The sequence below is a fragment of the Schistocerca gregaria genome, chromosome X (genome assembly GCF_023897955.1).
Source record: "Schistocerca gregaria isolate iqSchGreg1 chromosome X, iqSchGreg1.2, whole genome shotgun sequence".
Classification (NCBI taxonomy): Eukaryota; Metazoa; Arthropoda; class Insecta; order Orthoptera; family Acrididae; genus Schistocerca; species Schistocerca gregaria.
Window position 1 is genome coordinate 816633977 of NC_064931.1, and position 18702 is coordinate 816652678.

Genomic DNA, 18702 nt, shown 5'->3' on the forward strand with positions numbered 1-18702 from the left:
AGATGATTGTTGTCTTGCAAACGTCCCCATCTGTTGACTCAGGGATCGAGACGTGGCTGCACGATCCGTTACAGTCACGCTCATACGATGCCTGTCATCTCGGTTGCTAGTTATACGATGCCGTTGGGATCCAGCACGGCGTTACGTATTACCCTCCCGAACCCACCGATTCCATATTCTGCATACAGTCATTGGATCTCGACCAACGCGAGCAGCAATGTCGCGATACGATAAACCGCAATCGCGATAGGTTACAATCCGACCATTATCAAAGTCGGAAACGTGATGGTATGCATTTCTCCTCCTTAAACGAGGCATCACAACGACGTTTCACCAGGCAACGCCGGTCAACTGTTGTTTATGTATGAGAAATCGGTTGGAAAGTTTCCTCATGTCAGCACGTTGTAGGTGTCGCCACCGGCGCCAACCTTGTGTGAATGCTCTGAAAAGCTAATCATTTGCATATCACAGCATCTCCTTCCTGTCTATTACATTTCGCGTCTGTAGCACGTCATCATCGTGGTGTAGCAATTTTAATGGCCAGTAGTGTATCTGCATCTAAATCCAATCTATGATTTGAGTGTTACTGTATTTTTAGAAGAGCAGAACAGCAGAATCAGGGAGGCGCAAGGAAGCAATGTTTGACCATTCTCAAAAAAGGAGACGTGGAACGGCCTCGTGAGACCACTAAACGGGACGGATGGCATTTCGTGGAGACAGGAAAAATGTGGCATCTGGAATGGTCTAGAAGGTTGGTATATGGATATTTCTGGCGAACCTAAAAAGGAAGACGCAGGATGAGGTGAGAGTCACCAACCAGTTGCTCCAGCATAATGGGCTATCCCTGTCCCTGATGTACGGGAGTCAATAAATAGTGCCTCAATAAAAAAAAAGTTTTCTGGATAAGAAATATAGAGCCAAAAAGTCTTTCAATAGTTGCTCTGTATGAGTATAAGGATTGTTCACCGTTAGATCTAGCAACAGTAATATAAGCATAGGTGTTAGGTAAAGTGACCCATCTGACTTCACAGGCAACGAAAAGTTTGCATATAAGACATCTCCTCGTTCGAGGCAAATCGTATTTGGGTTACCGACAGCAAATCACGTCACTGGAGGCAGACCAACCTCATTGGCGCAATAAGCTGAATTTTTAGTTTGTTTAATGATACAAAGAAAAACCATGCATAAGCGAGTAGGAAGTTAGTTGATTGCAAGCAAAAGTTTTGTTTTGAATTATAAGAATATTACTGCCTTAGATATGATTAACTTAAATGAACAAACCTTATGTCAATCCACTGCATCATGGCTCTTCTATGTACTAGCATGAAGGGCTATGCTCACGAGTTATGTGTGTGTGTATTCACACTGACATTGTAGATAATCCCAGATAGCCTCACGGTTGTGACTGAGTAGGTAAATTTTATAGTAGTGGAGCACCTTATCGTTCATCAGAGGCAAGGGTATCATCAAGAGTGGCCCAGGGAAGTGTGGCAGGATCTCTTATTCTGTGCACCGAGTGGTGCGGTGTGAACTGTAATTCTCGTATGGCAGCGAAACTTGGCAGATATGCTAATGCGTTAATGCGAAAATGACTTACGCTGTACAAAATAGTTCCAATTTTGGCCACCAGGTGCAAACCTGGTGCTTTACACGGTATGACGGTACGACATCCACGCTGTCACGTGACAACCCATAAAGTGATTACCCGTATTGCTATCGAGAAGCGAAAAACAGTTTTATGAGAACGGCAGAACTTACAGTGGTGCACTGAGAGAGTGTCGACGGCTGAAAGATCTGGCGAGAGGCCCGATATCATTAAATGTTTTAAAGAAGATGATAATTAAATTCGAAAACTCGGGTGAGCTTGGTTTGTCACCTGAAAGAAGAAGATTTCCTATCCCGAAGGAAGTTATTGGTGAGGTAGCTGTTGCTTTAACTGACCAATCAGAACGTGCCCCGAGCAGTTCTAGTGCTCTTTCAGTGTCACGAGAATTGTTCATCCCATGGTCAACAGAACAGAAAGTGTTGCGGTCATTTTTACACCGGTGCCCGTACAATATTCATACGGTGCAGCTACTGAAACCTCATGAACTGCAGCGACGTTCTGAATTTGCTCTTCGGTTTATGGCACCGATCAAAGTTGATTACATGTGGCCGCACAATAGTCTATGAAGTGATGAGACACATTTTACATTACAGTGTGCAGTGAATACCCAGAATTGCCAAATTTGGGGTACTGTTAAATCGCGCATTGTGCACGAAAAGCCATTGCACACAGCGTATATGACTGTGTGATGTGAATTGACAGGCACCTTGTGTCTGAGTACGTTCTTCTTTGAAGAGAATGCACCTAGAGAGCATGTTAGGTGTACTATGAAATCTGCACGTTATCGAGACCGCCATGTTTAGCATTTGAGCCCTGCTTTGGAAGAGCTCAACAGCGTGAAAGCCACTGTTTTTATGCAAGTTGTATCGCTCGCCTAGTGAAGGATCTGCTTAATGTAACCCTGCGAAAACTTGTTACTTCCGGATGTTTTCCAGATGCGTAGCCTGCAAGATCACTGATCTAAATCCATGTAACTTTTGGCTCTGGGGATATCTAAAAGAACGCGTTTACCAGGGACACGTTCCGTCTGTACATGATCTGAAGGCCAGCCCAGTATAAAGAAACACGTTACACATATTCCGCCAGAACAGCTGCGAGCAACTGTTGATCACGTCGCTTTATGGATGGAGCATCTTGTCGAAGTCTCCGATGTCCATACAGAACAACTTCTGTAAGCGACGGTTAATAATAATGAAGAAAACATTATTCGTTTCTCACTTGTTTGACCTTATCTGCCTACATCTCGTTCCTAATCCACAACAGATGGAAGTACTTCCACACCTCTTTCTTTCAGTCACAGCGCCAGATGTGCACCTGGTGGCCAAAATTGGAACTAGTTTTTTTTCCAGTGAAATCCGGTTCCGCATTAAGCACATCAGAATTTCTACGAAGCGTCGCTGCCATACGATAATTACAGCCCACACTGGGCCTCTGTAAGTAGCTGCACTTTAATTATAACTGCCCTGTACTTGGAAACATTGACATCGGAAGTCCTACCTCACTCGCTGTATTCTCCTGACATTGCTCCCTCTGACTACAGTCTTTTCGATCAATGGCACACGGCCTGGCTGACCAGCACTTCCGATCACATGGACAGGTTGAAAACGCTATCGATTCATGGATCTCCTAAAAGACGACCAGTTCTTCCAAAGCATTCGGGTGCTACCAGAAAGATGGCAATACCTTGCCAAACGATGGCCAATATTTTGAATCGTAAAGTTTGTGTAAGTTTTTCACAATAAAGACTCGACTTTCGAGAAAAACTGTTGGAAGAAGAGCTGTAGATCTAATATATCTAAACGATCTGATGACGCTGTCGTGCTCGGGAAAGTATCGTCGTTGATTGAGTGAAGGAGGATACAGGATGACGACAAAATTTCTATACGGTGTAAAAAATGGGGGTTTCCTCTGAATGTAGAAAAATCTAAGTTAATGCAGGCGAGTAGGATAAACAATCCCGAAATTTTCAAATACAGCATTGGTAGTGTACTGCTTGGCACTGTCACGTCGATTAAATATCTAGACGTAACGTTGCAAAGCGACATGAAATGGAGCGAGTACGTAAGCTCGGTAGTAGGGAAGGCGTACGGTTGACTTTAGTTTATTTAGGAGAATTCTAGGAAGGTGTAGCTTATCTATAAAGTAGAATACTACTCAAGTGTTTAGTACCCCTACAAAGTCGGATTAAAGGAAGACACTGGAGCAATTCAGAGGCATGTTACTAGATCCGTTACCGGTAGGCTCTATCAATTCGCGAGTGTTACGGAGATGCTCCGAAAACTAAAATGTGTATTCCTGGAAGGAAGGCGGGCTTTTCGCGATGCACTACTGAGAAAAAATCGTCATTCGCGAATAACTGCTGAAAGATTTTACTGCTAGCAATGTGCATCACACGTAAGGACCGCGAAGACAATACAAGAGGAATTAGGGTTCGTAAGGAGGCATTCGGGCTCTCGTTTATCCCTCGCTCCATTTGCGAGTGGAATAGAAAAGTCAGTGACTGGCAGTGGCACAAGGTACTCACCGCCATGCACCGTATGATAGTTTGTGGAGTATGTACGTAGATATAGATGTAGATATAGATGTTGATGTAGATAGGCAAGTTTCCAGGTTCAAGGGCCGATCTGGCACACAGTTTGAATCGACACAGGGTATTTCAAAATATAGCACATTCCACTGCCAAGTCAAGATCGTTTCTCGATGCAATAATATCTGCTTCACACATATATTTCCGTCAGGAGTTACATTATACTCACTTAAAATGATGATTCAATAAATTAAAGTACACATTCGTACCTCTTGAAGAAGGCATTACCAATACAATCTGAGATACAGTTACGGTCTTTAAGTTGAGAAGGTACCTTTAATTACTGTTCGGTATAGTGCGCACGCTACAACATATATTTTAATAGGTTTTCACAAGAATTAAGACTGTTAATAACAAACAGCATATTTTCTCGCCAGCGTCTGAACCATTATTTTGTAAGACTCCCGTTGTCTGCAGGAATGCGTAAGAGCTCTTTATGTGTGTTATTAGAATGAGTGGAATTTGTGGGTGATGGGAACACAGGACTGTTGCCTGGCCCGCCATTCCGCATTAGGTTTTACGAGATGTTTCAAACTTATTCCAGGTGAAGGCAGAAATGATTCCTAAAGATAGACCCTGGCTGTCGCCTCATCAAATTTCTATGTACTGTGGGTAACTTTTAGTTATCAGATTATGCAGTTACATTATTGTTGTTACTTATTGCATTTAACTATTATTTGATTAATATAATTATACGTTCGACGATCATGTGCCCAAACTACAGCTAAATGGATGCAATGATTGGTGAATAAGCTAACGAAATGGTAAATGATGATTTAAAGTTTTTTTTTACTAATACTGTAGTAAAATAAAGTACAATGGATCGATGCATGTGATAAGTTTGAATGTAAAACGTAATTCTGCAGCACCTGTACATTAATCGCTTGAAATCACGTTCGTCTTATATCTCGATAAACCGAGAGATCTTGAAAGATTCGCAGGACAGATCTAGAGTGACACTTTAACGACAGTAGCAATATACTCGTGGATGGAACTATAAATAAGAAAGCCTCAACAATGAACCAAAAATAACGACTCAAAAAACATAAAAATTACGAAATCAGTGACTAAAATGAAGACTAACTGAAATCCTCGATGTTGATATTACGACAGTCACCGTAACATAAAGGTATAAAAATAAGTTTCCTATCCATCTCTACCATTACCTTTCTCATACATTAACATATCAGATATACAATACGAATTTCAGGGGAAAATTTATATTTGCTGAAAGATTATACGATGTACGTAAATCTGTTACCCTTTCTCAGTAGGCTTTGGAGCAATCTTTTGCGAATTATTCTATGGCACAAACTAATCAAATAACATCATTCCGGTGTATTCCAATATCCAACACATGCTAGACAGTATTCGCCATGTAATTCTACTCACAGTAAGTAGATATCGAAAATGAGACACACACACCCACACACACACACACACACACACACACACACGCACGCACACACACACTTAGTTTAGAACAATAAATAATATTCCCTGAGAATGATTATTATTGCCTTATTCCAAAATACGTTTTGAACTCAGGAAATATACTGCTCCTTATATAAAAGAAATTTATGAATATAAGTGTTAAAATGCAAATTTACAAAAAGTTGTCAAGTTGTGGTACATTAAGGCTTCGATATGTTAAAAAAAGGCTCTTCGTATAATATACTCGCTGGTTGCGTAACGTCATAAAAAGCACCAAACGACCTACTATAAGACACAGGGATGTGATTAATAAAGCCAGTAACTGAAACAAATTACAGTGTAATGACACATTGAAAGAAGTGTTCAATTTCTGTGCTATTACGTATACGTGGGGAAATCGGAAAGAGAAATACAGAACTTTGCAATTTGAGATTAAATTAAGGATATTGAGACACAGTTTACGCAGCAGGAACTATGTGGTAGCACACTCCGTATACCACTGTTTAAATGTGCATAGTAGGAAATTCTTCCCGTCTACGGGTCTTAATGTGCTACAATAGGACATCATGGAGACAACTGGCAAGTCTCTTAAGCTGAAGTTGTTCGTTTTCCTCTTCTGCAATTCGTAAGACGTTCACCGTTACCAGTTACACGTAAGGCTTAGGCGCATAGCAGTATATCAGGACCTACCCTTATGAATGAAAAGTAGGCGATGATTAAGAAGTACGTTTTATTAACAACAAGGAAAGTGGCACTAAAAAGTTGACTTTGCCTTTTTAAATTTGAACCTATATCCTTAGAATGCGCAATTGATGTAAAGTACATTTAGAAATGGACGTTAAAAATGTGAATTCTTACATGTAGAAACATAATAGAATTCATTATTTACATTGTATAACAGATATTCACATTCAGTTAAGTAATATTGATGCTGGCAAAGTAAATCCACATTAGATGCTTTCATTTTTGTATGGGGCGCTACTAATTGTAACTTAAAAAGTACTCAGAAACTTCTAATTATTATTGTAAGAAACGTGATAAATTAATAACGTAAGATTTAAAAAAGTAGTTCATAATAGTAGGCTCCTAAACCTTTTCTAAGCCTGTAAAAAAGGAAGATTGCTTATCAGAAATGAATGCGTAATTCGAGTTATTACCTTGACCATTAAGGAAGAGGTTCTCTCAGATGTATTGTAGAACTGCGAAACGCTGTGTATCAAGCGAACTGTTTGCAGTAGACTTAAAATAGAATCTCTCATTCGTACCTGCGGGGAAAAAAACAACGCTCTGTATTATGGGCTCTGTCAGAATATCGGAGTTATTATTCTTCAAGTGTATAACTGTGCAACTACTAACGTTATAATTTATTTGTATTTGATCTTAGTATTTAGAGTTTCATAGCTTTGATTAAACTAGGGAGACTGCAAGACGATTCGCTGAGTATCAAAAAACTTACCGGATCGTGCAGGTAGAGTGAATGGCAACATTTTTCCATTGACTGAATGAATTTTGCATTATCACGTGCTTCGTTGTAACAGTAGGTAATTTTTCGATCGGTGTCTTTCCAGTGCTTTAAAATTTTCGAGCGTGCTTGTGCCAGACACTGTATGGTCATCTGAACCTGCAACACAAAACAACAGTTATCTTATCATCGTAAAGAAGCCATATTTATACAAGAACCTTCACATCTAAGGTAGTAGCTTACAGAACACACAGTAAATTGCAAGGTGCATATTACGGTCGAGCATTTGCTCAGTTTTGCTTTCCCCCACGTAAGATGGACATCAGTAAAACTATAGCTTGGGTAATAGAGTGCATTGGAATTAAGTCGGTTGGTATTAAGGGAAATGTAGAAGTAGTAGAACTGTTTTTCTGTTTGGGCAGTAATATCACTGAATACGTAAAGGAATATAAAATGCCAACTGGCAATAGCGAGATAAGATTTTCTGAGAAAGAAGTTTGTTAACACGGATTGTAAATTTATGTTAGGTGGTTATGGAGTCCGTTCTTTCGGGCATGTATACATATATAATACTCCACACATATATAATATAAGAGCTGGCGGGATTAGATCTTTCAGTGCAGATGTAAAGTAATGTCAGATCTCTTCAGGAATGCAGTAGGTCTATGGGAGGAAAGGAACAATAGGCAGAGGACATTACTCTGTAATGTGCAGCATATCCAAATTTCGGTCGGACGGGGAACATGCTCGGATAGCCGAAGCGGTTAAGGCGATCACTTGCGTTAATTGGGAAATCCGGGTTCGAATCCTGGTCCGGTATAAACGTACCGTGCCACGGCTATTGCCCCGTGCTAATCCATACATCAAATGGGCATCTGCCAACTCCGCATTTGTAAACATTGCACTGACTGCAAAACCACGTTCGTGATGAACACTAACCTGTTGATGCTACGTACTGATGTTCTTGATGCTAGTACTGTAGAGCTATGAGTCGCATGTCAACACAAGCACCGAAGTCCACATTACCTTCCTTCAATTGGGCCAACTGGCGGTGAATCGAGGAAGTACAGTACATACTGACGAAACTAAAATGAGCTCTAACGTAGAAATTAAGCGTTTCCGGACACATGTCCACATAACATGTTTTCTTTATTTGTGTGTGACGAATGTTTCCTGAACGTTTGGCCGTACCTTTTTGCAACACCCTGCATATTCTGTTAAACGACAAAATGTACCTATAAAACAAATAATTCGAGACGTATGTTCTTAGAAAGGAACCATAAACAGAAAACGAAAAATAAAAATGAGCGTGAATATTACGTATTCATTTCTGCGTCCGACAAAAATGAATTAAAGCTTGCAGTAGCAAATGAAATATTTCGATTCAGTAGTTAGATTATTGCTTCCTGTTCCCGTAATGAAACTTGGTTCTGATATTTATTATATTGTTTGTATTGAAATTTCGGTTCGAGAACGATGAAGTGATGGTAGAGTTCTGTTGTAACTAAATGTTCTACTTCTTGGCGATTGCATTTATTAGAATGGTTAGCTGTATATTTTTAGGTGTAACACACACTAAGACAGATAATCCTCTTATATGATGATGAATATATGAGTAGTTAGTACTGATACCACTTCTAATGACAAAATAATCGCCCACAAATATCGTATTGCAATCTGATACAAGGAGCTGTCATTCGTTTTATAGCTAATCTTCTGTTACATCAATAATATTTTTATTGATATGATTGTATGGTACACTTCTTAGCTTATTATTGTCCATTATCTAGATTCGGAAGTGGGCGGTGCTACTACTGTAAGATCTACTTATATTATTATTATCAAGATCAAGGTTGTTTCACAAACTGAACTTACGTAAAATCATTTTATTGTTTCTATCTCTTCCTACGACACCGTTATTCCATATGAGTAAGGTTACACCCCCCCCCCCTCTCTGCCCCGTCGGCTAAGAAGGTAGAATCATAGTTTCTGACACTACTTAGTTTTATCTAATTTAAATTGCCGAGAAACTAGTGCTGTGGAAAAATTAATACAACATAAGTACAGTCGACGTGTGAGTGCATAACCACTCAAAAATAAATCCTATGTTCAAACAAATGTCTGGCATGTAATTATGGAAAAATCTCGTGCGTTCATCGGACATTCAGATACTATGTGATCAGGAGCACGTGCAAAATCAGGTGCTAACCTCTTCTCAATTTGACAAGCGTATATCGTATAGGGTCCATAACCAGTGAGGAAATGTATTCGTCCAATTGTTGGGTAAAATTTTGTTATTACTATTACTATTATTATTATTATTATTATTATTATTACATTAATGTCTCTGAACGTCGGGTAACGTATCAAATGTTGGTCATCTACTGAAGGATATTTACCTTTGCTATTGCTGTCTAAAATTACATTTCATATTCCAGATTTGTTAAATACATGCCCGCCTAGCACTAATAATTTTACCCTTTCTCAGTCCCTCTTTTTTTAACCAAGAATTTGCAACTTCCTGTTAAATACGTAGTTCCAAAGAACATATGCTCATTACTACGAGTGGTGCATCTGTAGGAGACGTTAAAAAAACTCGTGAACTTCACGTATCGATCGATCTTTCTCTGCACTCTGCTCACAGCCATGGAAGGTAAATTTATAATATCTCGACACAGAAGAAAGTCTCTGTATACAATACTTTAAGCTTCTTAGATACTGAAGTTGCTGTTCTATGTTCTTACAAAATATGTGATACGTAACTGAGGTTTTGGTCTAATTGAACTCCCATTTATCTCACTCCGGTTTCCCATTTTTATATTTGATTCCTGTACCTTAATAGCGGAAATGGTTTGTGATTAACTGTCAACTAATAAATAATTACGATAAAAAACCAAGCTCCGCCGGTCCGAAGCCGGGGTCCACATCGTGCTAGTGACGAGGAAGGAGGAGAGGGGCCATATTGCGCGGGCGTGGCGGAACATGTGGAAATGGCATCGCATTTAACGAGATCCGCTTTGCGAATGACTTGGATCAAGAGGCAATGTGGTCGGCGCATGTTCACCAGAGGTGCGGCAACAACTTTAAATTCTGTAACTAACCCCTCAGTATCAACCACTAAATTTTCTTTGCAAACTATGCCCCATAATTGCAATGGAGCGTTACAGCAGTCGCAAAATTGAGCCAGGATATAAAAAATCCTCCACCATCAGTGGGGCACCTAATATATCAGATTCTGGGGAGACTACGATGTGACGCTATCCCCCAAATCAAAGGAAATCTGGCCCTATCAAGCAAAACTTTCGTTGACACAATCATCATTAATTCACTACTAAAGCCGGCAAATCTGTATAAATTAGGAGAAACACTTAAAACACCGGAAATTAATATTTTGGCCGTGCTACCAACAATTTTGCCAGATAAGAGCACCGAGTATTTTGGAAAAATCAAAGTGGACAAAAGATTTCCTAAATCACACATCATCTGAGTGTTGCGTTCGCAGATTCACAAACCACTCTGAGGTCTGTAATAGAAGTAAAGCCAATGAACAATAGATCGATGACAGTTACATCGAAATGTGCAAATAAAATGTACACAGTAACTAATGCATATATGAATATCAAACAAAAAAATTAACAATACCCTGTAAAAACAAATAAGTCATTAGAGGTGGCAGAAAACAATATCTATAAAATTTATCTGAAAATTCTTATCGGCAATTTTAGAGTACACAGTTAGGGAAAGAGAGAAAAATCAGAAAACATGTGGTGAGTTCACTGCACGCAAATAGGCCAATCAAACTGGAAAGAGATTTGTAGAACGCTGTAGAAATTTCAACCTCAAAATTACGTTAACTCTTGTTCATAAAAACTGATCAAAACCAAATTCCTTTACAAAACAAGAAAGATAACTTTTGGTGGTGTGTAGATTGCGAACAGACAGTAAAATCTCGACTCAATGTATTCAAAACATGGAACAGTAACAAATTAGAAAATGCATATGTTATGTCGTGACAACTAGTGAACAGTTTTCAAAATTAACTACATGAACGAAAGACAATACGAGTGCATTGAACCCTATGAGACTGAAAAAGTATTTAAAAAAATAAAAAGCAGGATGACTTTTTATAATATTTTTAAAGCAAAGTTAAACGTGTACCAGCACCACACATGTCTACTTCAAGAAGGAAAAGGTACAACTGACACTTAACAGCCATGAAAACTGCAGAGTACTTAGCAAATATTTTGAAAAACTTCTGAACTGTTCTAAACCTAAAGAGAAATTTCTACCAGAAGTGTCTCTAAAAACCAATCCAGACTTACAAACACCAAATGAAGGGAAAATTAAGGTAAAATTTAGCGGAAAAATTTCAGCACATTTCGAAATGAAAACAGGAGTTAGGTTAGGTGATGGGCTCTCTCCATTACTTCACAACTGCGCCTTCGAAAATGTATCGAAGACTTGTGAAAACAAAAATCAGAACATAAAATTGATGAACAATCAATTTAGGATGAACTAATATAAGGGCAGACTGCTTAGCTTTTGAAGATGAGCTGGCGATTCTGTGTCAGGGAAACAGAGTAAAAACAAATAGAAATTCTTAAAGAAACAGCAGAAAAAGTGGGGATCCAAATATCATTACAAAAAACGTGTGTAGCGACTACCTGGCGCCCTAAATTTTAAAAAATATATATTTTTCAATTCAAGTATTGAAACGAAACCATTCTGGAAACGAAATTCGCTGTCACAAAACAGAAAGTGCTTTCACGCTTACAAGAGGCACCTATAACAAAAAAACTCATCTCAAAATACACAATATTCAAAACTGAGGCACTACAACACAGTTATAAAACAGTGTCTTCATGGGACTGAGGTACTAATTTTGAACAGAAAGAGAGACACTGAAGAAATCCAAATAAGGAACAGAAAGTAATCAGGAACATTTTAGATCCAAATAATTGAAAAGAATGAACACACAGACTAAGAGCAAATAAAGGAATTGAAATGTATACCAATATATAGTCAGATATGAAAATACACATGCTAAAATTATATGGGTGTATTAAAAGAATGGAGCCAACCAAATGAACTAGACTGGTTGTGGAATGCTACGAAACTCGCCAAGAAGCTCAGACTGGAACAATAAAATGGGTCGGTGCAGTGAAACAGGTATTGAAGGAAGCAGGCATAACAAAGGGATCGCAAATCTACGCATGGAATGTTTTGAAGTGGTGGCCCACCAAACTGCTCGCCAAAATCCCAAGCAGTTCTATCGCTATGTTGACAATAACATTTGTGGTTTGGGAGCATGGCAGACAGACACTGGATGAGTTTCTGGACCACCTTAACAACATCCATGAAAACATTGCCTTTACAATGGAAACAGAGGAGAGTGGCTGTCCCCCATTTCTGGATATTGTAAAAGGAAGAAGGCAGATGGCTCACTAAGCCATTTAATACATAGGAATAAGACTCACAGAGACCATTGCCTACATGCAACAAACTGCCACCATCCAGAGCAGCGGCAAACGGGACTGTCCCCCATGGTATCCAGGGTGCTCGTCATCTGTGACGAGAAAGTCTCTCAGACGAACTGCAGCATCTGAAGGAGGTATTTCGCAAAAATGGGTACAGCGAAGCTCAGATTAGGAGCTTTCAAGACGAGACAGGTCGCAGAAAATCGGGAAGATAATAAATGTTAAAATGTGTGTGAAATCTTATGAGACTAAACTGCTAAGGTCAACAGTCGCTAAGCTTACACACTACTTAACCTAAATTATCCTAAGGACAAACACACACACCCATGCCCCAGGGAGGACTTGAACCTCCGCCGGGACCAGCCGCAAAGATCACGACGGCAGCGCCTTACACCGCTCGGCTAATCGCGTACGGCTCGGGAAGATAGAGAAGAATATAAATTCGCTTTTATTCCGTATTTGGGATTACCGTGGACGATAATTTGGAGCTTCCTGGAAAAATCAAACATAAAAACCGTCTTCCGACCACCGCCGAAGAAAAAAAGAGTGACTTGGCTCTGCGAAAGACCCACTTAAACTCAACATACCGGGAATTTAGGGCGTCGTCTGCGAAAGCGGTCAACAACACATCGGGCAAACGCTGCGATGTACACTGAAGCGCCAAAGAAACTGGTATAGGCGTGCGTATTCAAATACAGAGATATACGCACGTCGAAAACAGTTTTGCATCACCTCGGTTGGGAGTGTTACGGAATATGTACAGAAAAATTGGAATAGTGGTCAACATAAACATCATTTCCGCCCTTTTTATTGCTCATGAAAACCACACATTGCATGCTGTACCAGCATACAGCGAGACCATCCTAGGTGGTAGTCCATATTGCTGTACGCACCGGTACCACTAATAGCCAGTAGAACGTCCTCTTGCATTGATGCATGCCTGTATTCGTCGTGGCATACTATCCACAAGTTCATAAAGGCACTGCTTGTCCAGATTGTCCCACTCCTCAACGGGGATTCTGCGTAGATCCCTCAGAGTGGTACATGGGTCACGTCGTCCATAAACAGCCGTTTTCAATCTATCCCAGGCATGTTCGATAGGGTTAATATCTATAGAACATACTGTACTCTCTAGTCGAGGGATGTCGTTATCCTGAAGGAAGTCATTCACAAGATGTACACGATGTGGGTGCGAATTGTCGCGCATGAAGACGAATGCCTCGCCAATATGCTGTCGATATGGTTGCACTATCGGTCGTAGGATGGCATTCACGTCTCGTACAGCCGTTACGGCGCCTTCCATGACCACCAGGGGCGTACGTCGGCCCCTAATAAAGCCAGCCCAAAACAGCAGGGAACCTTCACATTGCTACAATCACTGGACAGTGTGCCTAAGGCTTTCAGCCTGACCGGGTTGCCTCTAAACACGTCTCCGGCGATTGTCTGGTTGAAGGCATATGTGACACTCGTCGGTGAAGAGAACGTGGTGCCAATCCTGAGCGGTCCAGTCGGCATATTGTTGGGCCCATCTGCACCGCGCCGCATGGTGTCGTGTTTGCGAAGATGGACCTCGCTATGGACGTCGGGAGTGAAGTTGCGCACCATGAAGCCTATTGCACACAGTTTGAATTGTAACACGACGTCTTGTGTCTGCACGAAAAGCATTGTTCAACATGGTGGCTAGGCTATTCAGGGTTCCTCAGAGCCATAATTCATTGGTAGCGGTCATCCACTGCAGTAGTAGCCCTTGTGCGGCCTGAGCGAGGCATGTCATCGACAGTTCCTGTCTCTCTCTGTATCGCCACCATGTCCGAACAACATCGCTTTGGTTCACTCTGAGACGCCTGGACACTTCCATTGTTGAGAGTCCTTCCTGGCACAAAGTAACAATGCGGACGCGATCCAACTGCGGTATTGACCGTCTAAGCATGGTTTGAAGTACAGACAACACGAGCCGTGTACCTCGTTCCTGCTGAAATGACTGGAACCGATCGGCTGTCGAACCCCCTCCGCCTAAAAGGCGCTGCTCATGCGTGGTTGTTGACGTCTTTGGGCGGGTTTATTGACATCTCTGAAAAGTCAAAGGGACTGTGTCTGTGATACAAGATCCACGTCTATCTTCAGGAGTTCTGATAACCGGGGTTATGAAAAACTTTTTTGCTTTGTACAAACAGGCAGAATACGGCGCTGCGGTATATAAGGAAAAAAGTGTGTGGCGCAGTTGTTAGATCGATTACTGGTCCTACAACTGCAGGTTATCAAGATTTAAGTGAGTTTGACACGGCGTTATAATCGGCGCAGGAGATTTTCCCGTACGACCATTTCACTAGTGTACCATGAATATCGGAAATCCGATAAAACATCAAATCTCCGACATCACTTGCAGCCTGAAAACGATAATGCAAGAACGGGACCAACGACGACTGAAGAGAATCGTTCAACGTGACCGAATGGCAACTCTTCCGCAAATTGCTGCAGATAGCAATGCTGCGCCATCAACAAGTGTCAACGTGTGAACCAGCCAATGAAACATCATTGATATGGGTTTTCGGTGCCGATGGCCCACTCGTGTAACCTTGATGACTCACGACACAAAGCATTACACCTCGCCTGGGCCCGCTGATACCAACATTGGACTGTTAATGATTGGAGACATGTTGCCTGATCAGACGAGTCTCGTTTCAAATTGTATAGAGCGTATGGAAGTGTACGGGTATGGAGACAACCCATGAATTCATGGATCCTACATGTCAACTGGGGACTGTTCAAGCTGGTGGACGCTCTATAATGGTGTGGGGTGTGTGCAGTTAGAGTGATATGGGACACCTGATACGTCTAGACACGACTCCGACAGGTGACATGTACGTAAGCATCCTGTCTGATCACCGGAATCCATTTATGTCCATCGTGCATTCCGACGGACTTAGGCAATTCCAACAGGACAATGCGACACCCCACACATCCAGGAATGCCACAGAGTGACTCCAGAAACGCTCTTCCGATCTTAAACACTTCTACTCGCCACGTTATAGAGCATATCTGGAATTCCTTGCAACGTGCTGTTCAGAAGAGGTCTCCACCCCCTCGTACTCTTACGGATTTATGGAGAGCTCTGCAGGATTCATGGTGTCAATCGGCTCCAGCACTTCTTCAGACATTAGTCGAGTCCATGCCAAGTCGTGCTGCGGCACTTCTACGTTCTCGCGGGCGCCCTACACTATTATAGGCAAGTGTGCCAGTTTCTTTGGCTCTTCGTGTATTTCTAAACACTGCGAGGAATATATCAGGTGTGTGCGGCGGGAAAGTCTACAATCACAGTAATAACACAAGTTGATATACCACATAAAAAAATTTGGCAGAAAATTCACGACTGGAGTGTTGGTCTGCCAGAGAAACTCAGGAAGATCGGAAAATATTGGTCTGACGCACGGAAAAGAGCACATTGTCATGGACAAAAGAAGAAGAGTACAAGGAAAAGGAAGGCCCAAATGTGCATAACGATGATTGGTGATATTACATAATAGAACATTAGAAAGTTTTGTTTGATCACACCAATACTGGAGCTTCTACAAAGAGAGTTTTGGCCTTAAATTTCAGTTCTCTTTCAGCATTTCCTTTCACTGAAGAGATGACGTCATAAGCATGGGCTACTGCCTCTAGGACTGTCTCATCATGCTGCACGCACGTCAGCCTTGGTTATATATTGACATCAAAAAACTTGCGCCTGAATCCAGGTCACTGAGAGTAACCCTTACCTAGCATTATCGTACTACTGGATCTGGCGACGAGAGGCCAACTACTCAGAATCTACGAGTACAATAGTCTTTCTCTAAGTTACATATCTTCGCAGACAGACAAGTGAAGGCTACCTTAGATCAACGAATGTTCCCGAAGCATCACTCATGATTCCAACTGTGTACTTATCATATAAATAGTAAGAAAGAAACTTATCGAACCTCCTTGCTTTGCAGATGAGAAACTATCTGCGAGAATTGCGCTCCCCGTTTCTTCCAGTACTCCAGCTCGTCTTGAGGGCCACTGGAGTCGTTCTCCCGACGCAGCTGCTGGCTCTCCATCAAAACCTGGAACACGTTCGAGTCTTACTTCATTAAAACAGCTCAAAGCATATTATCTGAAAGCAGTAATTTATTATTTTGTGGAAACTTCTAGTGAACAGAAAGAACGTGTTCAGGAATAATTGGCCATAAAATTGCAGAGGCCGTTGATCGATTAGTAACAGAGTAGGAGATAATTGCGAAGTTTACTAACTGCTTTACGATCAAAATTACGAAATGAGGCAGAACGAGGCTAGTTAATTGCAGTTATCACGCTAGAGGACTATTTGACACGATTTCGTGACGAGTTTAGAGCCACCTTTCTCACTTAATTCCTATAATACTAATCACGAGGAGAGGAAGTCAGGTGGTTATTTACTCACATTAAGTTCTGCAGTTTTTCTCTGCTAACATATAGAGCACGCCCCGTTTGTTAAGCTAACTAATCGAATATTTAGGAAGAGTTACGGACTTCTTAATTTCGGCAAAAATCCCATAACCTTAACACTGTGAAGTAAGCAGCCCCTTTAAGCAACAGAAAGAGTATACAGTCTCAAATGGCTCTGAGCACTATGGGACTTAACATTTGTGGTCATCAGTCCCCTAGAACTACTTAAACCTAACTAACCTAAGGACATCACACACATCCATGCCCGAGGCAGGATTCGAACCTGCGACCGTAGCGGTCACGCGGTTCCAGACTGAAGCGCCTAGAACCGCACGGCCACACCGGCCGGCAAAGAGTATACTCTAGAACCAAAATGCACAGTGTATTGCTTCTGCAGCTTCTACCAAAGAGCAATTTTTTGCACGAGGAAGTGATATTGTGATGAGATTGATAGTGTTGCTTAGGTGCTCAGAGCATGAGACGGGTAGCTGAAAATAAAATCTCGTTCCGTGGCAACTTTTCTTCATCAGCCACTGGAGAGAAGGTTGCTGCAGTACAGAAAGCACGCTGTGTTGAAAATTCTTTCAGACTGACACCTTGACAGGAGCACGTAGGGACTGTAACAGAGCAGCCACAGGTTTCGAGAACGTATGTTCTTAATGCTACATTTCATTCAATTCTTTCCGGAAGTTAGAAATGCCAATAGAGCGAGTCATTTCTTGTAACTAATTTTAAGTGGCTGAATACGTGAACGAAATCTGAAGAACAATGTAAGTTTTTATTTGGTTCAAAGCGGGTGTCTGATATCTGTTAGTAGAGGTAGTGTGTATTCAGTGTGACGCAAAATGCTCCTCTGACACGTACAAGGCAAAGGTAGGCGTGTGTTCTTTTCATTGCGAGAGACAGATCCCTATTCTGTGAGCCTCACGTCACTCCTTCCTACGTAGTTGTTCATCGTAAATTCGTTTAGAAAATACTCCAAGAAGGTGGGGGAGGGGGGGGGGGGGGAGAGAGGCTGCCCGTGCATTCCAGCCAGCAACTAGAAGTTCTTGCTTTCTTTCACTTTTGCAATACATGTATTTCTTCAATATCACATTAAAGTGCAGAAGGTACGTTACTTGTTGGTGTCACATTTCTTGAAAAATAAGCACATGGCACCTCGTACCTCGTGTGAAAAGAAAAGTACAAAAATGTAAGAAATTGTTCATCGCGCTATCTGATTAGCTTTTTTTCCAGACGACGTTTCGTTACGGTTGTCGCGCAGGTGCTTAAAGCCATCCGCTGAAGACTGAAAAATAACAGTGCAATCTTTCGCTGCCACGAAACTATAACAAATTATTCAGATAATACAACTACAACAGGTTTCGTAGCTGTTGAAAGTCCTTCCCTACTTCAACTTGTTTTCACAAGCGAAAGGGCGCCTGAGAGAACTTCTAGTTTCTACGGATGGTAATTTTCGACGGATGCGATACGACTGTCGTACACGTGGAAGAACTGACTTGGCTGCTGAAAAGTTGACAGTTGTGTTAACTTTTGTTCATAATATTTTTATAACTGAATAAACTGGGGATGCGTTGTACGTTGCTCTTACAAATTATACGTTTCCTCTCATATGCGTCAAGGTAAGAGACAATAAATTCTAGTCATTCTCCGTCGCTTCATCTATTACAGGAAAAGAAACTATAAATATTCT

At 41.2% G+C, this 18702-nt stretch overlaps 1 protein-coding gene across 1 annotated transcript in view; it reads right to left on the reverse strand.

Moving 5' to 3' along the window:
- Positions 1 to 18702, reverse strand: part of LOC126298335 (dynein axonemal heavy chain 5) — a gene marked incomplete at its 5' end in the record, with an annotated part of 791472 nt that overhangs the window by 719809 nt on the left and 52961 nt on the right. Inside the window, 3 exons of the mRNA XM_049989632.1 lie at positions 6785 to 6892; positions 7084 to 7248; positions 16523 to 16648. Of these exons, the coding sequence (XP_049845589.1) occupies positions 6785 to 6892; positions 7084 to 7248; positions 16523 to 16648 (399 nt within the window). The remainder of the gene's footprint in view (positions 1 to 6784; positions 6893 to 7083; positions 7249 to 16522; positions 16649 to 18702) is intronic.